The sequence below is a fragment of the Anabrus simplex genome, chromosome 2, assembly GCF_040414725.1.
Source record: "Anabrus simplex isolate iqAnaSimp1 chromosome 2, ASM4041472v1, whole genome shotgun sequence".
NCBI lineage: Eukaryota > Metazoa > Arthropoda > Insecta > Orthoptera > Tettigoniidae > Anabrus > Anabrus simplex.
Window position 1 is genome coordinate 527,698,467 of NC_090266.1, and position 23,920 is coordinate 527,722,386.

A 23,920-nucleotide genomic window follows, 5' to 3' on the forward strand; every position below is an offset into this window, starting at 1 on the left:
ATTTATTTATTTATTTATTTATTTATTTATTTATTTATTTCATGCTTTACAGGGGCAGATGTGGAATTGAAGACTTGAAGTAAGAAAATACCAGACTATGAGAGAACAATGCTTTATAGATATTTCTCTAAAATAAGCTAATTTATTTATAAGTGACGAATATATTTCATTAATTAGCCACCTCATTTCTCACTTTCATTATCTGTAGTGATGCTGTATGTTTAATTTTCTTTCAACGTTCATCTGTCTTAAGGGAAGTCCAGTGTCCGAATATTGCTCAGAAAACGTTTTCTTCCACAAGACAGCAAATCTCTTGAAACGTATCTCTCATACTTAATCACTCTCCAATGCCAACTGAATGTTCTAGACACGAACTCGTAACCCTCATCCTGGAAGGCAACTACCCAACCAACTATGCCATCTAGTAAATCCCACTTTAGCAAAAGGAGAAAAGAAAAAAGAAATCTTACCTGCTAAAATATAGTGAATACGTATTCATATTTTTGTATTTAATTGAATATTTAACATTATTTCTTGCTACTAAACTGTATTGACGTAGACACAGCTGAAGTTTGGGCGGAAGGAAAACTGCACGATTCTCCTCCCTCGGAAATTGCGGTTGGCAGTATCAAAAAATGTGGACTTCTATCATACAGGTTTGGTCGAAATTAGATCATTCATTCAAGTACTAGATAAATCAGAGTTTTAAATATTGATTATGAACGTAATAACTGTATGCAACACTACCAACACTCAAACATCACAGTATTCATTGAAAATCGGAGAGTACAGTAGTTCTAAAATCATTCAGTGAGGAACGCGATTTTTTTTTACAATTTGTTTTACGTCGCACCGACACAGATAGGGCTTATGGCGACGATGGGATAGGAAAGGTCTAGGAGTGGGAAGGAAGCGGCCGTGGCCGTAATTGAGGTACAGCCCCAGCGTTTGCCTGGTGTGAAAATGGGAAACCACCGAAAACCATATTCAGGGCTGCCGACAGTGGGGTTCGAACTCGCTATCTCCCGAATACTGGATATTGGCCACACTTAATCGACTGCAGCTATCGAGCTCGGTACACCGTTATTTCGAAGAAACAATGATATTTCCCTTACGTATAATTTAGAGTTGGTTACACTGGAATAGTGGTAAGTGGTATAATAGTTCGCTCTAATGTGTCCTTATGCCGTATAAACATTTAAATGAAACTGAAGAACTTAGTTCCATATTACATAGCGCACACAATGGCAAAATTCGCGCACTAAATGCATGGAGTTTCTAGAAACTCTTCAAGATGAAACAACACCAGATAAACTGAGTGAAGCAACCCCACTGCTGTAAGCAGGGGAAAAATGAAGAAAGACCCATAAATTGAATCTGAGGCTATCCATACAGTAAGATGACATACTAACCATTACAGCAAGATGGTATGTTCATCAGAACAGAGAAATTACCAACTAAGAGCAAAGACGTCCCGGATTGAAATACTGACTGAAGTGTGTAACAAGAGAGTCACGTTCTTAAGGGAAAGAAGTTTGAGCATCCTAAGATCCATTCCTGGACTATACCGGTAATATTGATATTCGGCTGTGCCCTGAAGTAAATACACAGTTTCTCACTCTTCGAATGTTTAGGACCTAAAAACTCGAAAAATATGCAGCAAATACTCCCTTAGAAATACAGAAATATGATCCGAAAAGGCACAATATGTCTTAATAATTATATTTGCGTACTTTATATAAAATCAACTATTAATAATGTACTGATATGTAATTTTGGTTAACAATTTATTAATTCTACATACAAACCTATATTTTTTTCAGCCTGCACTGATTTCTTGAATACTGGTGAACATGTTTACCTCAATTCTTATGGTAGAATTTTGCAACAAATTCGCGGAAAGTAGTATATTATTCAACGTTTCTCACGGTGAAACCTGCGGCACAATTCACATTTCATGTAAAAAGAGAAAGAAACAGCCATAAGTTTAAAAGAGTACGTCCCAATTTTTTAAAGAGCAGTAATTTTGAAAGTTTTTGACTGGAACGTGGCACTCACTGGAAATGTAACATGAACTTTTAGTGCAACAGGAAAGAGGACAACAGAAGCTTTTGAAATCTGGTGTTACAGGAGAATGATTGGATGAATATAAGGTGGGTCAATTGCGCAACAAACGAAGAGGTACTGTATTATGACGAGTGGGGGAGGAGAGATGTTTCTGGCGAATGCTAATAGAAAGAAGAGATAGGATGGTAGGGAATAGCAAGCTTAGATGTGGAAGAGATGGTTGATGATAAAAACGGTAGAGGAAGTTTAAGTTAGAATATTTTAAACAGATTGCCTCGTTTGTAGGGTGTGGTAACTATGTAGATGTGAAACGATTAGCTCAGGACTGGGGCATAGACGCTAAGGATAGCGGGGGCATTGGAGGACTGCATCAAACCAGTCTAAGGACTCAAGACTTGAAAGAACATCATCAGATTGTATCAAATCACATTCTAAAATATTTAGAAATGTATAAATATGTATGTTTAAATTCTGTTTACATATTACAATATTTGAAACTTCTTAGTACTACCGAGTTTGTGTGCTTGAACGAAACATGTTATATTTTATATTTATTTTTCAAGCAGTTTCGACATTTATTTATTCATACAGTAAATTAGTTTCGACAGACCGAAGAACCTAACAGTTACAAATTAACTGAGTCGAAACTGAAAAGAAATTGCAATTGCAATTACCTATTTTGTGGATTCATAACACAGTAACACTCACTTACAAAATTTATGAAACCAACAAAAACAACAACGGCATACAATATAAACATGGAAATTCTCAAAAGAAAACAACAATGATCGAATATGGTTATAATAGCCCAGACTGACCTGGAAAAAAATGTAACCAGGATGTTTGTGCTGTAATAAATACCACTAAAGAAGAACGAAAGCCGATATTTGGTTAGGGTTCCATGTGGTTGTGCTTCTTACCTCTAAACTAGGGATTAGGAGCAATATGTATAACTATTAAATCCTAGCTAGATCTACACTTCGAACCTACACAACGTTATACCTATGATGTAAAACACAAAACACCTTCCCAAACTACTACCGGTATCTTAACTAACATTGAAAAGATGACATTCACTAGCTTAACCTATCACACTAAAGAATAAACTGTACACAGATCATGAAATCAAACTCAGTATCCTCTACTAAATATCAATAATCCAAAATATGAACATATAATAAAGTAATACCAGTCTATTGATGTTCCTAAATTGAAAACTATTCCACTTTCTTTACAGGTAATTGTTCACCAAAACCTCGAAAATCTATTTAACAAGTATTATCATGCCCAACTTGTCCTATTTTGCAAGTATAAAGGTTTTCATGCCTTAATTGTTGTTCTACTGATCCTCCAACCATCAGATATCCTCTCTTTAAAGTAAATTTCACTTTTAGATGATCCTTCTCCAACGCTTTGTAAAAATCTTCCTTGCACTCAAAAGAATATTTTTTTTCAACAGAGGCTCATGTTAACTTGAGATCTCACAACATTTCCTATTCCAACATTAGTAGGTTACTAAACATTCATGATAATTCTACGATAGGTTTACTTCCAATAATATGCGAATACATTTCTTTCCAACAACTGCTCTGAGTGGCTCACACGCTCAAAGCGCTGGCTTGGCAGGTTTGATCCTGGCTCAGTTCGATGGTATTTGAAGGTGTTGAAATACGTCAACCTCGTGTCCGTAGATTTACTGGCACGTAAACGACCTCCCGCGGAACAAAATTTCGGCACCTCGACATCTCCAAAAATCGTAAAATTAGTTAGTGGGACGCAAAACCAATATCATCATTATTATTATTATTATTATTATTATTATTATTATTATTATTATTATTATTATTATTATTATTATTATTCTTTCATAACAAATCTGATTTGGGGAGTAATTTTCAAACGAACACTGGACCTTATTCACGCGATTTCTCTTCCCTCAACAAAATACCAGAGCCATCCTATACTTAATAGCCTGAAATATATATCAAAACACAGGGAAATGTCAAGTCCCCTTCAATTCCTAATATAATATTGTCTAAGCTATACTGCAACTGGATCAATCACATAACATATTGATTCACTGCAACTCTCTTGGCCATAAACATATTGTACACAGCAACTAACTTAACCAAAAGCACATTGCCTTACTGCAATTCAGTTCTGACAAAGTGAACTATAATTATAGGGTAATTCCGGGAGAGTTGCCGCACTTTTTATGTCTTTTGTTATATCTCGGTATATTTACTTTAAAAATTGTTGCAAATTCATCGAGCATAATTTGGAAACATGTACATTTGATCAGGGATGAAAAAAATATTGGCAATTGAAAGTAAATGGGAGAAAGGAGTGAACAAAGGAATTGTTGCATCTGCGGCGTCTCTCCCTGGATCCCGGTATAGATGCCGACTTTGCTCAGGAGAGATGCCGCGAGTAAAATAATTAATGACAAAATCAAATTTAAGCCAATTTCTTCAACTTTAATATAACCGAACACTAGAACGTACTACAAGACAATTATATCCACGTAATATAATCATTCAATGGAAAAAATCCATCTGATAATTTACAACATTAAAATCATATTTTAATTTCGATTTACTATAAATGTGCATGTGCAATGGATTCTTCACTGTGTTATATAAAACCCCACGGCACTTAACACCCTTGAAATGGCTCTGGCCTGCACAGCGACCGCTGCTCAGCCCGAAGGCCAACTATCAGGGAGAGACGCCGCACCCTCCTGTTTTCATACCTCAAGGCTATCATGGCCCAAAATTAGCTTACTCTCAACTACAGTTATGTTTCTGACGTCTACTGTACTAAAAACGTCTGATTTAAGCATTTGAAGCCAACTTAATATACAATAAATTAACACACGCAAAAACTTTGTCAGGAGGAAACATGTACTCGCCTCATGATATCGGCTATAATTGGCGTAATATACGAGCAAATTTCGTCACACTCGCAGACAGTAGTTCTTCCTTAGAAACTGAAAAACCACACATATTGCCATCTAGCTGTAACGATGGGAACCTTTAGCTACAGTGTATGCGGCATCTCTACCGGGGCGGCATCTGTCCCGGATTTACCTTATTATTCCAAATTCTCACAGTAGTCAGATATAAACATGCTTCACTCAGCAGAAATGGCATCTTGTCTCAAGTAACTTTTAGGCCTATCCTGGAATAACTCACAAGCTGAGTGGAATATAACTTCTAATACAGGTGCTTCATTTAAGGTCACTGTAGCTCACAATAACACGCAGTATCACAATATCTGTTCTGACATCATTAGGAAACTGTTTAACTAGTCTTTTACAAATGTGATGGATATTATTATTATTATTATTATTATTATTATTATTATTATTATTATTATTATTATTATTATTATTATTATTATTATTATTATTATTATTATTATTATGTGGTTAATTGGCTGAATGATCATGATCAACATGCTGCCCTTCAGTTCAGACCGAGCTAGGGATTCTAAATGTGTGTAGTTAATACCTCTGTTTCGGGGACTGGGTGTACAGTGTGTGATTGTCCCAATACACCGCTTAATCTACAGTACATACAATGTGAATTATCTTGTTTCAGTGTCATTATTACGCTTAAAACACATCACCCTACAAACCATCACAAAAGCAAGCAATATTGAGTACATCCCCCACCCCCACATAGGGTTGGCGTCAGAAAGGCCGTAAACTGGAAATGGAAAAAAGGCCCGGAATGTATTATGTTAGACTCCACGGCTAATTGGTTAGCATGCTGACCTTTTGTCTAGGAGTAATGTAATATCCTATGTAGGGCCCTACTTCACAGACGCGCAGGTCGCTCAAGGACGTCAATTCGAAAGATCTGCAGCAGACCTCCCCGTTACCATTACAGTATGTACGGTATTATAGTAGTAGTATACAAGCCTAATATTTAAGGAATATGAACAGTTTCCACCACGGTTCTGTATTGTTTTTATTATTACTACAATTCGGGAGATAGTAGGTTAGAACCCCACTGTCGGCAGCCCTGAAGATGGTTTTCCGTGATTTCCCATTTTCACACCAGACAAATGCTGGGGCTGTACCTTAATGAAGGCCACGGCCGCTTCCTTCCCAGTCCTAGTCCTTTCCGGTCCCATCGTCGCCATAAGACATATCTGTGTCAGTGCGCGTAAAGCCAATAGCAAAAAAAGAATACAATCGTTATTACATTCTTGCTTACTTCATTATGGACAATTTCAGTACATTATTTGATTACATCAATTCCAAGTGATATAAATAATTTCTCCATTGTTTTATATTATTTTGTTCACGGTTTTCTGTTTCATTATTTTCATTCCCTGTAAATACTGTATTTAATGGCATTTTAATCTCATTTCTTCTTTTGATGTTTACTTTCTGCTTTACGTCGCACCGACACAAATACGTCTTATGGCGACGATGGGAGAGGAAAGGGCTGGGGGTGGGAAAGAAAAGACCGTGGCTTTAATTAAGGTACAGATCCAGCATTTGCCTGGGGTGACAATTGAAAAATACAAAAGACCACCTTCAGGACTGCCGACAGTGGGGTTCAAACCCACTGTCTCCCGATTACAAGGTGATAGTTACCTAACTCAAACCACACAGGCACTTCCTCGGTTGATTTCTTCTGTAATGACTGGAAATGTGTTTGATTTTCCTTTTTATGCAATATATAATTAAATATATCTTGTATTTTTAATGCTCCAGACTAGTCAGCTGCTTCCAGGGGTGCTCAGTTCGAAATAGGATAAAAAATGCCCTAAAAATACATACACCCTGGATTTTGATGGGGAACATATAACTAATATGGACACGGTGAGGTCAACTAAAAGCTATAAATAAAGTAAGGCGAAGCATGACGTCAGTTTTGGAGGAAAATCTGTTTATTAAAATAAGCAAGAAAAAATGAAAAAAATAGCAAAAGTGACGTGTTTATATTGTACAGTTAGATTAGTTTTTGTCTCCCCTTTGCGCATTAAATCACATCTTTTCTTAAGGTTAGGGACCCCTACTGCAATATCAAGTGTGTAGGAAAGGGGAACTTACTCATCTACAGTTCAAAGTGTTAACGAAATTTAAAGCCAGGAGCGTGGTGCGAGCACGCAAGCCCAAGGTGTAAAATTAATGAAATGTCAAGATTTGATTTGATATGTTAAGTATGTGTGTCGGCATACATTGTATATCAAGCTGAAAGAAAAATTCTGAGTCATGTAAAAATTTGGACCATTTGATACTTTTTGCACTTTTGAGTGCTCTCCTCTTGAATAAAATTGTGTAATGTATCCTTTTGTTTCTTGCAAGTGGTTTTGACGTCACACTAATATATCGAAGGTTTTGGGTGACGCAGAGATAATAAAGGGCTAGGATTTGGAAAGTATCAGCCGTGGATGTAATTAATGTACAGCCTTTGCCCGGTGGAAAACCACGGAAAACCCTCTTGAGGCCTGCCGGCGGTGAAATTCGAACCCACAACCTCCTCAATGCTACCTCAGAGCTACGCAACCCTAATCGCACGACCAACTAGCTCTGTGTTTAATGTCCTTATTGCTGCATCTTGTGTCATTGTTCCGTCAGCACCTCCACTTGTTTTGGCCCCTTAAAATATGGCAGACATGGCGTTCAAGTTGTTTCAAATATGGTTCCGCAACAGCCACTCTATAGACTTCTTTCCAGATCGTTGGTCCAACTTCTCAAGCTAAACGTATCAAAATACCCAGCCCAAGAACAGATATTTTTTTAATATAATGTATTAACAAGCATTCGAAGTACATTAAGGGAAACATCCAATTCGTAATTCATAAATCGAAGCTTGAATTGGGACTTCTGGAACGATATTCAAACAAGTCATTGTAAACATCAATATTGGCATCCTACTCACACTCTAAATAAGAGCAAACGAGGTTTCCGGTACTGTAAGGTTGTACTCTAGTCAGAACATCTTGGATTGTGGGCGTTGTTCGAGTCCGTTTCGCTGGTTAAGCTTCCAATTACAGTGAGTCAGCGCTCATTACATATCCTCCAAAATATCCATACAATAAGCTATCAATTGAGGCACCTCCCTTGTTTTATATATACCTTCGAAACGACATATCAACGTCAGCTTTCGCGGGAGACTCCTTATAAACGAGGGAGTGTAACACCAACGAGGAGACTACAAAAATGTCGTCTGGCGGTGGCGTTCCCTCAGAGAGCGAGAAGCACGAGGTTGCACGCGAAGAGTCTTCCCCATCTCCAGAAGTGACGCTCCGCAGGAAGACAACGTCGCTGAAGTCTGCGCCGGGAGGCAGTTTCGGCAGCAAGAATAGTCTCCGTCTGACCCAACAGGACTCCATGTGGGGCGACCAGCTGCTGAAATCCGGCGCGGCGGCGGACAGCGAACAAGATGGGTCCGACTCAGAACTGTCCGACTCAGAGCATTTTCTGGCCAAGGGGGCATTTCTATTAACCCCCAGCCATGAGCTTAGTATCGAAAAAGCCAGCAGCATTTGTGAGAAGATGAACTTCAAAGGATTGTTTTCACTGACGAAAACGGCAACTGGAATTTTGTTTAAGTTCTCCGAGCCCGAGGACTACCAAGCGGTCTTCAAGAAAGGATTTCATAAAGTTACAGGAGCCAGATTTTACAAGAAGGTAAGTGCATGTGCAGTGTCTAAGTGAAGTGTCCAGTGTTCTCGTTAAACGATTCACAATGTGATTAGATACCCGCTGAGAAAAATGAAAAGAGTTTTCAGAGTGTCAGTATATTGATATTTTCAAATGTCGAACAAGATGAGTGAACTGAGATAACTAGGTAATTCATTATTCCGTAGAACATATTTTTGACATTAAATCTACGTAGAAAAAAATCAGTCTTTCGATCACTGAACGCATGGGCTATGCGTGTGCTCTCATGCTGTCACTACCGATTATTAGACAGTACGATGCCCTAGCTGTTGGCTTGAGACCACTTCTCCGCGTTTAAACATTTGGAAATTAACTTCAGAGTGAATAGAAGTATTTCAGTTTAATTTAGCATGTTCATGGAAATGAAATATATTTTATTAAGACAGTGGGACGTTAAAACAATAACATTATTATTTTATTAAGAAATTTAGAAATGAGATCTGCATATGTAGAGTATATACTGAACGGCATAGATTCTTGTTATATTTTAAGTCAACATTATCTACAAATAGACGGTGGTCGTAATGGTTGAAATTACACAATACATATAATCCAAGTAGTGGTCTCGGCTTCCTAAATTTTCCTCCCTCATTGTCTTTTTGATAAATAGATTTGTCGAAAGAAACCTTATATTTGCGATAGTCGAAAAATCTTGAAAAATCTATTAATATTACGCCAGGATATACCAATATATTCGGTCAGGCTGAAAGAACCAACTCGTCAAAATTTTGTTCGGAATTAATTAAGTCCCCAGTAACAGTGTTCTCTAACTCACGTTTTGATATTACGGATGAATGAGTAGCAGAACTCCTAACAGCGATAAATGCAAGGATATAGGCGAATGTGTACTATGACAATTTCCTATGCGCGCCTTTTGTTCACCGTCAAAATGTACTGAGAGTTACATTATTTAAACAATTGGCTTAATAAATGCGATTCAAAGTTTACTCTTATTCTTAAAAGTAACTGCTATGTACAAGTAATTTAGAACAAACATAAATTAACATAAAAGTCCTATCTTTGACGTCTACATTAGAGTATATACTGCAGTGTATACAAGAAATTACAAATGAACTATAAAATGAATTCCAGCTACTGTCATTAACTGAAAGTTATTGCTCATAGGGAGATTGCTCATAGTTAGCTCATAGAAATGTTGTCCTATCTTGGGCAATATATTGGAAAAATCGCCAACGTGTCATGCTCACCGAGATGGTAGAACAACTTGTTAAACACCGTCAGGAGAAAATACTGGAACTTACGACCGCCACAGACTAATTTACAGTACAGTTATAAGAAGAATTGGAGCTTATTTTTTCCATATCAGACAAAGTGCCGTATAACAAGTATGTAAAATTGCACGGCATTTGAAAGGAACATTCTGCATGCGTAGGTTAACGTTAATCTTGCAATTTATATCTACAAATTCACAAGTCTTTTGTGGAATAGTACATAGTGTGTAAACTTATCATACATATAAAGTCCCGTTTGAAGTACCGTAAATACTGGCAGAATGCACGGTGCTGATGTTTTTAATAATTTGCGTATCTTGCAAAGTGATTTTCAAAATTTTGTTTAACGTCGAACCGATACATACCTCGTAGAGATCATGTGGCGATGATGGGAGAGGAAAGGACTATTACTGGGAAGGAAGCGACCATGGACCTCAGATATAGGCCCAGCATTTTTGGCGTGATAATGGGGGACCACGGGAAAACATTTTCAGGGCTGCCAACAGTGGGATTCGAACCCATTATCTCCCGAACGCAAGATCTCAGCTATGTAACCCAAACAGCGTAGTCACTAGCATGGTTCGTGCGAAGTGCAGAAATTTCTTATATTCGTTGTGAGACATAAGGCAATATGACCTTGATTTAAGAGTGGTGGTGGTGATTATTGTTTTAAGATGAAGTGCAACTAGGCAACCATCCTCCACCTCGATTTAAGACGCAAAACACGTCTGAATCCTCTCTTTCTTGTTATTTGTATATTGATTTAAACAGCATTCTCTAGATCTTCTTCTAGGTCTAGAACTTCTATAATTTAAACAATGAAACGTTTCGGCTGTAAGATTTCATCCGGTCATTTATTCGTCTCGAGATGCGTAATACACCCAATTCAGTGTACATTACTCACAGAAATTCCTGAGGAATACGGTTCAAATCTTATCCCACCATCAATTGAACACAAGAAAGAATAAGCTATCGGACTTTGTACGACCAAACAATAATCAAAGACTTTGTATTAGTTCTGCACGTAAACATAGTTCGTATTTTTAATTTATTACTCCAGTTAAAAGTGAACCAAGCTTACAGGAACGTGTCAGTAGTCGTTATCAATGAAGGTTTTCACTGAATTGAAATTTACTATGATAAAAACGACATTTGCAGTAAGATACAAAAGCTAATACCTAGAAAAGCAGCTGAAATAGATAAGGTTTTGGAGGATATACTAAAGACAATGGGTTGGGATATAGTACCATATCTGAAGTACTTATTTGATTATTGTTTGCATGAAGGAGCTATACCAAATGAATGGAGAGTTGCTATAGTAGCCCCTCTGTATAAAGGGAAGGGTGATGGACTTAAAGCTGAAAATTACAGGCCACTCAGTTTGACATGCATTGCATGTAAGCTTCGGGAAAGCATTCCTTCTGATTATATTATACATGTTTGCGAAATTAATAACTGGCTCGATATAAGGCAGTTCGGGTTTGGGAAAGGTTATTCCACTGAAGCTCAACTTGTAGGATTCCAGCAAGATATAGCAGATATCCTGGATTCAGGAGGTCGAATGGACTGCATCGCGATTGACCTATCTAAGGCATTTGATCGGGTAGATCATGTAGTACTACTGGCAAAAATGAGTGCAATTCAACTAGACAAAAGAGTGACTGAATGGGTGGCTGTGTTTTTAGAAAATGGAACTCAAAGAATTAGAGTAGGCGAATCCTTATCTGACCCTATAATTATTAAGAGGGGAATTCCTCAAGGCAGTATTATTGGACATTTACGTTTTCATATACATATATCAATGATATGAGTAAAGAAGTGGAATCAGAGATAAGGCTTTTTGCGGATGATTTTATTCTGTACAGAGTAATAAATAAGTTACAAAATTGTGAGCAACTGCAAAATGACCTCGATAATGTTGTGAGATGTAAAGTAGGCAATTGTATGATGATAAACGGGGTTAAAAGTCAGGTTTTGAGTTTCACAAATAGGAAAAGTCCTCTCAGTTTTAATTACTGCGTTGATGCCGTGCTCAGTTTTAATTACTGCGTTGATGCCGTGAAAGCTCATTTTGGGGATCGTTATATCTAAGTGTTAATATAAGGAAAGATCTTCATTGGGGTAATCATATAAATGGGATTGTAAATAAAGGGTACAGATCTCTGCACATGGTTATGAGGGTGTTTAGGGGTTGTAGTAAGGATGTAAAGGAGAGGGCATATTAGTCTCTGGTAGGACCCCAACTAGAGTACAGTTCCAGTGTTTGGGACCCGCACCAGGATTACATGATTGAATAACTGAAAAAATCCAAAGAAAAGCAGCTCGATTTATTCCGTGTGATTACCGACAAAAGAGTGGCGTTACAAAAATGTTGCAAATTTTGGGCTGGGAAGACTTGGGAGAAAGGATACGAGCTGCTCGACTAAGTGGTATGTTCCGAGAGTGGAGAGATGTTGTGGAATGACATCAGTAGACGAATAAGTTCGAGTGGTTTCTTTAAAAGTAGGAGAGATTAAAATATGAAGATAAAGGTGGAATGTAAGAGGACAAATTGGGACAAATATTCGTTTTTAGGAAGGGGAGTTTGGTATTGGAATAACTTACCAAGGGTGATGTTCAATAAATGCCCAATTTCTTTGCAATCACTTAAGAAAAGTCAAGGAAAATAACGGATAGGGAATCTGCCACCTGGGCGACTGCCCTAAATGCAGATCAGTAGTGATTGTTTGTAGTGATTGAATGTTGAATTGCTTGACTGAGGAACGTCCACGCTGCGAACAGAAGAGATATATATTTTACAAGTTGTTTTTCGTCGCACAGACACAGATAAGTTTTATGGTGTGGATGGGATAGAAGAAGACTTGGAGTTGGAAGGAAGCGGCCGTAGCCTTAATTAATGTACAGCCCCAGCATTTGCCTGGTGTGAAAATGGGAAACCATGGAAAACCATCTTCAGGGCTGCCGACAGTAGGGTTCGAACCCGCTATCTCTCGAATGCAAGCTCACAGCCGGGCGCCCCTAACCGCATGGCCAACTTGGCATGTTCGACCCTGGCTCATTAGGATGGCAACTGAAGGTATCAAATATGTCAGCCTCGTGTCGGTAGATTTACTGGCACGTAAATGAACTCCTGCGGGACTAAATTCCGGCACCTCGGCGTCTCCGAAATCCGTGAAAGTAGTTAGTGGGACGTAAAGACAATAACATTATTATTATTTAATAATAATATACCGAGTGCAAGCATTTTAATTTGACGCCATCTGGCTGCTTGCTCGTCAATTGCGACGTTTCGTTTTACTCTAGGCCTACAAGACGGCAGAGCAAACCGAATCTCCCCTGGGCGTCTGTGGCTGAGTTTTAATGAATGTCGACATTGTACGGCATGGAGTGTCGAATGGACTTTTTACCACCCTACAAAAATCCGACTACCGCTCCTGGGTTTGAACCCGCTCTTGGGACCCGTATGTCGACACTCTACCACTGTTCCACATGCATGTAACACTATTGATGTTACTCTTTCCTATCGCATGACGTGGAGAGTACAGCCGGACATGAATGGTTTATCGCATAATGATGTACAGCAGGGCCTCTCAAACGCCCAAAATCTCACGCGTGCAAACTGAGGCGCAGAGTTCTTGTGCACAGTGCATCGGTCCCATTCGGCTCGGCTCGGACCAACGCTTCATCTCTGGGCTACTCGGCTAAGCTCGGCTCAACTTGGCTCAACTCGGCTCGGATTTGGAGCGCTACGGAGCAAGTGAGGAAGAGGAAGACAGGCGGAGCGAGCGAGACGGGCGTGGGGAAAGAGAGAGACAGCGCTATTGCTCCAAATCGAGGAGTGGGGGTCTGCACTCTGGTCAACCAAGCGAAGTCGTCTTTTGCACCGTGCACAGACGCCATGATGTACAGGATGATGTTTACCTATTACTGCATTACGAATTCATGATTTTTGCCAAATCACTAGCTCCATAGATCAATCTAGCAGTGCGTGATTTTAGGATAATGGTTAAGACCCATTGTCAGCTGATATAATATTTGTTTTTGTCTGCAAGAATATTTTGGAACTCTCTCCTGAATTGTGATTCAGTGGTTGTAAATGATTCATTAACAGCCAACTGGGGATGTAGCGTATTAGTATCAAACCCAAAATATTGATTGATACTATTTAGCATTTTATTAATACTTTCATATAAAAACTAAATACATGAACGGTGTATAACCGTATACTTAAAAACAATGTACATTTACGTGGATTTTTGGGTTTGTTAAGAAGTGCGAGATTGTCTATCTTCGTCATCTGTAAGATGAAGAATCAGTGAATTAGTCTTTAAAGCAGACAAGAACATTCCTACCATAAGTCATGTTAAATTTTAGATGAAAAAGGAATTTTCGAAATTTAGTCCTTGTTTTACGTCATATGGAATCAAATAAGTTACTCATCCTGTTTTCATAAACGTTGGTACACATGAAGTTTTTGGATGGCCATCGACATTCTATGCAATTAACAAGGGACATCCTTCATTTCGAACGCTCTGAACTACATGAAAACAGGTTTAGATTATAAATCGTTCGTCACAAAAACAGTGGTCTGTGACTTGTCCATGCAAAACTCAGGAGTTGCCGGCTAGCGCATTTAGACGGTGGCTTGTTGTATCTGCACTGCATAAGTATAGCTCCAGTACGAGTGCGTGTCTTGGAGTGTTTGGTTGTGGGCTACAGTGTAAAGTGTGTACATTGGTATCACGAGGATAATTAATCCCATAAATGCTGTCAAATTATTAGAGACTTAATTTCCATGCGCTGAATATGGAAACACAATTATTGAAGTCGAGGAGGTTAAGTTTACGAATGTGTTGTGTAGCTTAATAATGCAGAAACCATAACGCGGATGACACAGAAACGGATGACATTACGCTGTACGGATGTAGAGATTTTGAAGGATATGAAGTGCCTGCACCTGAAAGTGGCTGTTCAAGCAGTATAAGACCTTCAGCTCCAGAGGAACAGGAACCGTCAAGTCAAAGAGAGCACGAACCATCTCCACACGAAAATTCGAGGCCCAGTGCATTAGAAGATAACGACGATAATATAATGGAAAACATTCATGAAAACTGCTACAATCATGAATTCAACTCCTACAGCAAACTAATGGGACGCTATGAGTGCACTGCAAATAAACCAAAATGTAAGTTAATTTAAAATTATGTGAGTAGCAAACGACGAGAATGAACTCGCGTCAACAGAAACAGATTTTCACAATTGCAATTGCATGTAATGTTGCAATTTAATAGATCAAGGACGGTGTGGATCTAAAGCTCACTATTGGCAACTGCAAATGTACAAATGTGGTCACTAGAAGCGCCTAAAGTGGTTGGCCTGGACAATTTCAAAGCTTCGGTTACATTTACCGTCAATCTTAATGCTGAATATGGTATTTCATCTAGGCAATGGTTACACGTAAAGACATAGAAGAAGATAATAGTATACGTCGGAAGGTACAATATGTTGTGGAAGAAGTGGACAGATTTATAACAGAGTGGACTGTGGACAAACAACATATTTGGAACAGTGATCAAAGTCAATTTCATTATGAAATGTCTTCAGTGTGACAGGGAAGAGAAAATTACAGCTTGCATGTTGCAGACTGTACATACCTCTGCACACAGATATGTAATTGATGTGGTTTTATCAATGAGTATCGGATTAACTAACAAGCTGTACAGTATGTCTGTCTTCAAGAGACACAAGGCAAGTTCGGTATACAGTATATGTTTCAAAGAAACTTGAAGCAACATATCCATGAAACATTCCCGTGAAGGCAAGAAAAAGTTGAGAAATGACGAAAGAGCATATGACACGTTTTTTAACTTCAGTCCATGGTGAACATGCAAGTGAAAAGATCATATTCATGTGTGATTCCTAGTCAGGTAATACATATCGTACCCTTTCAGATACAAGTTTTCCAAACAAAGATATTATACTTAAGACATTGCCACCAAAAATATTGCCAATCTCTTGATGTGTACTTCTTTCGGCAATAAGTTATAAACTTTATATGAGAAGGACCGCTGATTTTGTAACACTAAATAAAATATAATTATCGGCACTTCATCATTAGAATTAACTCTGTGATATAGCCTACAATCAATTTTCTTCCTGAGTACAAGCCTATGTTGCAATATGCTTTGCAAAAGGCAGGTTATGATATTGACGTACTCATATCAACGTTTCAAAATATAATTAGCGTGGAGTTTGATATTGGACTACTTGAATGCGAAAGTTGTGTAGAACGTAAATATGTGGCTTTAGTGAGATGAACATATTGTTATCTTCCATTTCGCTTTAACCACTTCATTGAAATCCCACATCTGAACTTTGAAGACAGCAGTACTGCCAGATCAATAGAACAAATGAGTTTTACGTATCGTAATTACTTTGGCAGAGAATTTGTAACACTGCTCATGAAAAATATAACAATATATTCACGACATTTAATTATGAATGCTTTTCCTCATGTTATATTGATATTGTGTTTCCTTGCGTTTCCCAAGTTCCTTTCTCAGGACTTGGATAGATTATTCAGATGACTCTTGACGTAGAATGCAGCTTTTTGTATGGGAATGTCTCATGTCACTGTCATTGTGTAGAACGGTCTGTAGTCTGTATTCCTATGGTTAAGAGGTGTACCTTGTCCGCAGAACTAATTCGGACGTAACCATAACTTAGAAATAAAGAAGTATCAACGAGCCCTAATTACACTCAGTGCACTCAAGTTACGAATGAAATGGATACTACATGCAAATTAATTTACCTCCGATAGGAGGCTGATTTAGTCCATCCAGTGAAGTACGTTTTCTCTACCGTCTGAAGTCCATTGCTTCAACCGTTTGTTAACTTATAAACAATATCTAGTACGGCGATCAGCTAAATACGGTCTTCAAATACCACAAGTAAAATATATACGATCATCTCAGTGACATTTACTGATCTATTACTTGTTAGTAACTGTTAGTAAACCTTGCTATTTACAGTGACGGCTATCTGTAAAAGAATGATTCCCAAAACGTATTCATTATGATCTGACAATTGCTATGTTCAACCAGTCACTTTCTCCGGCATGTAAAATCTCCCTTTCCAAGTATTGCGATTCATAAATGCATTACGTCACCGCTATTTAGTTTCAAGACTTCAGATATCGTAGGAAAACCCTATTCCATCTGTGCGGGTAAAATTTCATTGATAACTTGCGTTATTGTGATGTCTTTGCGCTACAGGTTTTCAAATGCATTGGAGTCTACAATTGTAAATGACGTGATTATTGCCGTTGAGGTAACTACCATCCAAGCGTTTGGATTGATGCGTTTGAATTGTGACGCTACTCAAATACGCGAATATTTTCAGGGTGTTACACACTTTAACATGGAAATATTGAGCTCGCGCGAGGGAGTCTTTGAAATATTCATAGGCGGATTATCCTGAATAATTACATGTAATAGCTCCTCCAACACTGAACAAGTTTGAATGATTTCATACCTAGCACCTTGGGATATCCAGGTAAGAATTAAATGCCAATTATGTGAAATCTACAGTTCGTAGTTTCGACGCTATGAAGTCGTGTTTATGACTATAGAAATACTCCAAACGTACCAATGTTTGGCAAGTCCAAACGCTTATAGGATCATGCAAACAGAGGGGCACACACGTGCGGACGCCACATATTACCTGCTTATATTTTAATGTATATTATCAGTAGCGTGTGGTGACCCTCTAGACAGGTGAAGCACTGCATCCTAGTTACAATCAACACATTTGAATGTAAGAATTCTTCCTAAAATATCCTTCATACAGCACGATCACGTAATCTTTTAAGATACCAGTTAAGAAATGTGATCAAAGTACAAGTTACGAAACCAACTGTACACTGTAATGGGTAAAAATTCAATTCAAATCTAAAGAAATAAGTTATTAGTGTGATATATTCCTATTACTTTTATATATTCGACTATTATTAAATTTGTTATTTCACTTTAAGAACAACACCTGATACTACGTGTCCCTCACTGTTCAGTTCAGGCTTAGTGCCACTGCAACCCAGTACAAAGCTCTAATTGTATTTCTATCCCCTTCTCCTCTGAAAGTAATCTGCCGCTGTCTGTGATGGAAGAAGGAAATACAGCACAGCCAGATGATGCACGCTCCAATAATTCAAAACAAAGCGTGTATACTGAGCATAAAAATGCTTTGTGGGTGCATGACGTTGTAGGAGCAAATTCTTATAGATTCACTGTGTAAACTTTACTGCTAACTGAAGCTGCTCTTTTGCTCACCGATGAGGGGAAATCTGAGTCTTCAAACACCATAAAATAGCGATCAATACAACAATTTAAAGGACATTCTAAACTAATTAGAACACTGTTTTGGTTTAGTAAAGCAGTGCTTCATTTGCTTCGGCCCATTGCATGCCGCCGATGTTTAGTGTACGTTTCTCAGTTGGAAGAGCCAATTCTGAATAGATAGCCTACATACCGCCTACATATCTATTCATACATTAACAATGCAATCATATTGAGTAATGATGGAGTAGGCCTAAATAAACATACAGTAGATGTTGGTTAATCGAGTTGTCAATTGAGAATCATAAACTAGTATCATCAGAAATTAAGAGTACTTACGTGTTCGACTTTATCCATAATAATTTCTGCACTAACAATAATACTCCATAATGCACGTACTAAAGTTTACATTGGTCAGTTACGAATCACACACAGTTATTAGAGTATTTTAGATACTTCGAGCATGTTGACGCCAATGGCTTTTTTCCGAGACAGTCTCAGAATTATTGAAGGGAGTTATTAAGTTCAGAGTGATATCAGTGAATGAGTGATGCCTGCACTTGTCAACATTGACACCTCTTGCATCCTTTTCTATCATGAGTCATTAGCACATTAGGAAAGCATCACAACACCTAGCAGGGAACACAGAGTTCAGTACACTGAGTTGATAATGTTTAAACGTGAATGAACATCAGCAACGAGTTTTACGTGAGTCACGTTTGGTGTGAATGTATGAAGTATTTGTTTGTTAAGTCATTAACCCGGAGGCTTGTTTTATCACTAAACAATACAATTGATGGTTATGTAGGTATATAAAAAAGTGGAAAATTGCATGGCAGCGTTATAGTGACGCGTACTAGTCAAAATGAGGATAAAATACTCGGCCATTCCTGTCCTCAGACAGTGAGAAAGTGCTATACCAACATGACTGATCCTATTGCTAGCATATTTCATAGCACTCAGACGCACTATTAGTGCCATGAGTGTACAATAAATGAGACAGAGACAGACTTTAGTAGAAGTTACATTCCGCTCTGGCATTTGCCACGGAGATGATTCAAAAGTACTATATTGGTCATGCGATATTAACCGACGAAATTAAGTGCCTGTATGCAAATAAACACGGAATATTCCCTCACTTACCACTCAGCGTTGGTAAGTGTGGTCGGTGGATTCCTCAATACCTCGATTTACTAATGCGCTCTAATGGTATAGTAAGCTCGATATTCACTACCCTTACAGTTTATGTAATTCTGATTTCCTACGTTTCGAGCGACAGTAATAACCGGCTTACCAGAGTGTGTTATAATACCTCACATGATGGTCGTTTTAGTTCTTCCTGCAATGGGGATTCTCTGAGAGCTTTATATTGGAGAACACGGTATGTACTGAAAGAACAAACGCTCACGACAATTATTCCTTTACTGAACTGGAGTTTTCTCTCCCTCAACTGCGCTGAACTCTCAGATCACTTACTGAATGAAAGTCACAATTTTAATAAAGTATGTTCGTAACACAAATAGATTAAATCACGCATAAAACCAGTTCCAGCATTTTCTGACCAAAAATACCAAATAGGCAATTAAACTGTATTAAGTTACAGGAGTCCGTAGATTCCTGTATGGTAGCATAAGGCCTCTTTATAGATCTTCAGAAAGCTTCAGGCACAGCTGTAATGTATTACATACGTTGGAAGTAGCCTCTGTGGTGTAGTGGTTAGTGTGATTAGCTGCCACCCCCGAAGGCCCGGGTTCGATTTCCGGCTCTGCCACGAAATTTGAAAAGTGGTGCGAGGGCTGGAAAGGGGTCCACTCAGCCTCGAAAGATCAACTGAGTAAAGGAGGAGTCGATTTACACCTCAGCCATCCTAAAAGTGGTTTTCCATGGTTTCCCACTTCTCCTCCAGGCAAATGCCGGGATGGTACCTAACTTAAGGCCATGGACGCTTCCTTCCCTCTTCCTTGTCTATCCCTTCCAGTCTTCCCATCCCCCCGCAAGGCCCCTCTTCAGCATAGCAGGTGAGGCCGCCTGGGCGAGGTACTGGTCATCCTTCCCAGTTGTATCCCGCACCCAGAGTCTGGGAAAAACCGACCCTGGAGGGTAAACAGATAAAGAAGAAGAAGGGGACGTTGGAAGCATCAGGGGTTAGAGGTTTTTTTGTTTTTTTGTTTTTGTTTTTTGCAAGTTGCTTTACTTTACACCGACACAGATAGGTCTTATGGCGACGATGGAGCAGGAAAGGGCTAGGAGTGGGAAGGAAGCGGTCGTGGCCTTAATTAAGGTTCGAACCCACTATCTCCCGAATACTGGATACTGGCCGCACTAAAGCGACTGCAGCTATCGAGCTCGGTGATTAGAGTTTTAGCAGTTAACTTGTTCACATATTATCTTAGAGACAGGTTACATTTTTTTAGTTTTATGCGGGGAGAAAGCACATTATAGGCCATTATGAAGGGTTCTGTCTTAGGTTAAATGTTATTGCCTATATTGTTTGAATGATATTAGAAACCTACCGTTGTTTTTCAGGCTGTCATGATTCGCTGATGACACTAATATATTTAAGTATAATCTTGAAGGAAAGATGCAGCGTGACATATTTTTAATTCAGAATTGGCTTGTTGTAAAGTGAATAACAATTTATTGCCTATCCCTTGGTCCCATTCTTCTTGATACGAAGTCGAAGGTAGAATGAGTTTATATGGCGTATTTTATACTGCCGGATGCTCTTCCTGACACCATCCTCAGTTGTGGAGCTAATGAAGGTGAAATTAATGATGCCTGACACTTGCCTTGAAGTGAAGCTCGCAACCCACAGAGAAACATTCTCAGGGCAGCCGACGATGGGGTTCCAAACACGGGTCTCCCGAATGCTGAGCTTGGCTCCATAGCCGTAGTGCATTAACACTCACGGTCAGTTCGCTCAGCATAAATATAATAACAATGAATAACACAACAGCTAAATTATATTTTTTTCACAAATCATTGCGTTCTTTTCCTCCGAACATAGCCTTGAGTTTTTAACACCAGGTGATACCTTAAGTTCAAGCTAACAAATTTCTAGGACTTAGCACAGAGGAGTCTCTAACGTGAGAGAATCATATCAAAACACTTTGTGGTCAGGTAACACCTGCTACTAGTGTACTCACCCGATTAAACTACAAATTTTCTGTTGGACAGTTGAAGAGTACATTTCATTTAATTTACTACTAATCTGCATGTAAGTATATCGCTCTGGTAGTAGATTCCCTACCTATTGTATACCTAGTCTCTTCTTAAATGATTTCAAACAAGTTGGAAATGTAAGGGTAAATGTTATTGCTTATATTGCTTATATTGCTTATATTTGATATGATTCTCTCGCGTTAGAGACTCATTTGTGCTAAATCCTAGAAATTTGTTAGCTTGAACTGAAGGTATCACCTGTTGTTACAAAACTCAAGGCTATGTTCGGAGGAAAAGAACGCAATGATTTGTGAAAAAAAGCTACCTTGGTAAATTATTCCAATCCAGAATTCCTCTTCCTATAAACAAATATTCGCAACAATTTGTCCTCCAAATTTATATTCATATTATGGTCTTAAAAGTATTTATCTGAGTTCTATTTTCTAGAAATTTAGCCACCCACTCAGTCACCGTTTGATCTAGTCCAACAGCCCTCATTTTTTGTCAGTAGCTTCCCATGATCTACCCTATTAAATACCATGGATAGATCAATAGCGATACAATCCATTTGACTACTTGAATCTAAAATATATCCTATACCTTGCTGGAATCGTACAAGTTGAGCCTCCTTGAGTAACATTTTCTAAAACAGGACTTATTTGTATCAACACAGCTGGTCATTTCACAAACATACCAAGTATAACCAAAAAGAATGCTTGCCCAGAACTCACACGCAACCCATCGCAAGCTGACTGGCCTGTAATTAACCACTTTATGTTTATCACCCTTCCCTTTCTACGCTGGGGCTACTATAGAAACTCTCCGTTCATTTCGTATACCGTCTTCATGCGAACAATAATCAAGTAAGTCTATCAGACACGGTACCATACTCCAACCCTTTGCCTTCAGTATACCCTAGAAATATTATCAATTCCAGATGCTCTTTTAGTTTTCAACGTTTGTGTGTTTTTGAAAATATATTTAATAAACATAGGTAAATTTCAGTGCCACTAGGTATTAGTCACCTCCTCTACCTGGGCATTATCCTTATATCCAAATATCTTAACATACCACTGACTAAATACTTCTGTCTTCTATAAATCCTAGCATATAATCTACCCTTGTTCACTAATGATTCCTCGAAATTTTTCGGGCTTAAAAGTACCTACACATACCCTTCCATGTTTCACTAAAACTCATATGACTGCCAGTTATGTCTGCCATCGTGCTGTCCTCAACCCACTTTCTTGCTAATTTCAAATTTCCTAGTAAGTTCCTACAATTATACCTTACATCCACAGCCATTCCTCACTTCGTTTCTTTCTAACCTGAACCTCCTTTATCTCTATATGTATCTGTTAAAAGTATAGTGGGATTTTACTATTTAAAGGTACATATCTGTTAACACACTCCTCAATTCTTGCTTTAAACCCGTACCATTTAATTTGCCATTTCCACCGATCATAATCATTTTAATCCCTCATACCTCTCTTATCTACCACACGGTACTGCTTAATTTCTGTCTGCCTCTTAGGTCATCAGCCCAGAGGCTGGCTGGATCCTCAAATAATATTACTAAAGGTTACGCAGTTATAGGAAAATTGCTGAAAATAATGGCAATGCTAAAAAGAGACGTACTAGGCAAGATGAAGAGTAGGGTAGTTTGGCATTGGTTTCCTCAATGGGCCAGAAAGTGCTCTTACAATATAACTGACCGTATGGGCAACCCCTTTCATAGCACTCAGACGCACTAGCCGTGCTCCGAATATCATCATTCAGCACCACTTACACTCCAACAGCTACCATAATGTCACAGCCATGGATGAGATTGGGACTTCAGAGGAAGCTACATTTTCCTCTGGTCTGTGTCAAGAGATGGATGAAAAAGTACTGCGTCCATCAAGAAATGGCAACAGGCGGAATTGCTTAAGAGTCCTACTTTTATAACCTTCCCTTATATCACATTTATATTTAACTATGACTGAAACTGCATCGTGATCGCTGATACCATCAGTTTCTCTATATAGCTCGTCTGGCTTAATCAGCACCACGTCTTGATTATTCTTTTTTTTTTTTTGCTACTTGCTTTACGTCGCACCGACACAGATATGTCTTATGGCGACGATGGGATAGGAAAGGCCTAGGAAGTGGATGGAAGCGGCCGTGGCCTTAAGTAAGGTACAGCCCCGGCATTTGCCTGGTGTGAAAATGGGAAACCACGGAAAACCATCTTCAGGGCTGCCGACAGTGGGGCTCGAACCCACTATCTCCCGATTACGATTATTCTTCTCCCTAGCTGGTTCCATTACTCTTCGATTCAGCTGACCTTCCAAAATTAACTTATTTACCGTTTGTTAGTCATGCTTTCTGTCATTTACGTTACATTCCCACTTAACACTGGATAAATTTAGATCACTAACAACAATCACCTTCCTTTCTGT

General features: G+C 38.6%; 1 protein-coding gene across 3 annotated transcripts in view; it reads left to right on the forward strand.

The window, feature by feature from the left end:
• The first annotated feature begins 8,285 nt into the window (after window positions 1-8,285).
• The window catches only part of LOC136862908 (uncharacterized), a 157,319-nt gene continuing 141,684 nt past the window's right edge, over window positions 8,286-23,920 (forward strand). For all 3 annotated transcript variants that reach the window (XM_067139188.2, XM_067139187.2, XM_067139189.2), the window contains exon 1: window positions 8,286-8,719. In XM_067139188.2, the coding sequence (XP_066995289.2) occupies window positions 8,420-8,719 (300 nt within the window). In that variant the 5' untranslated portion in view covers window positions 8,286-8,419. The remainder of the gene's footprint in view (window positions 8,720-23,920) is intronic.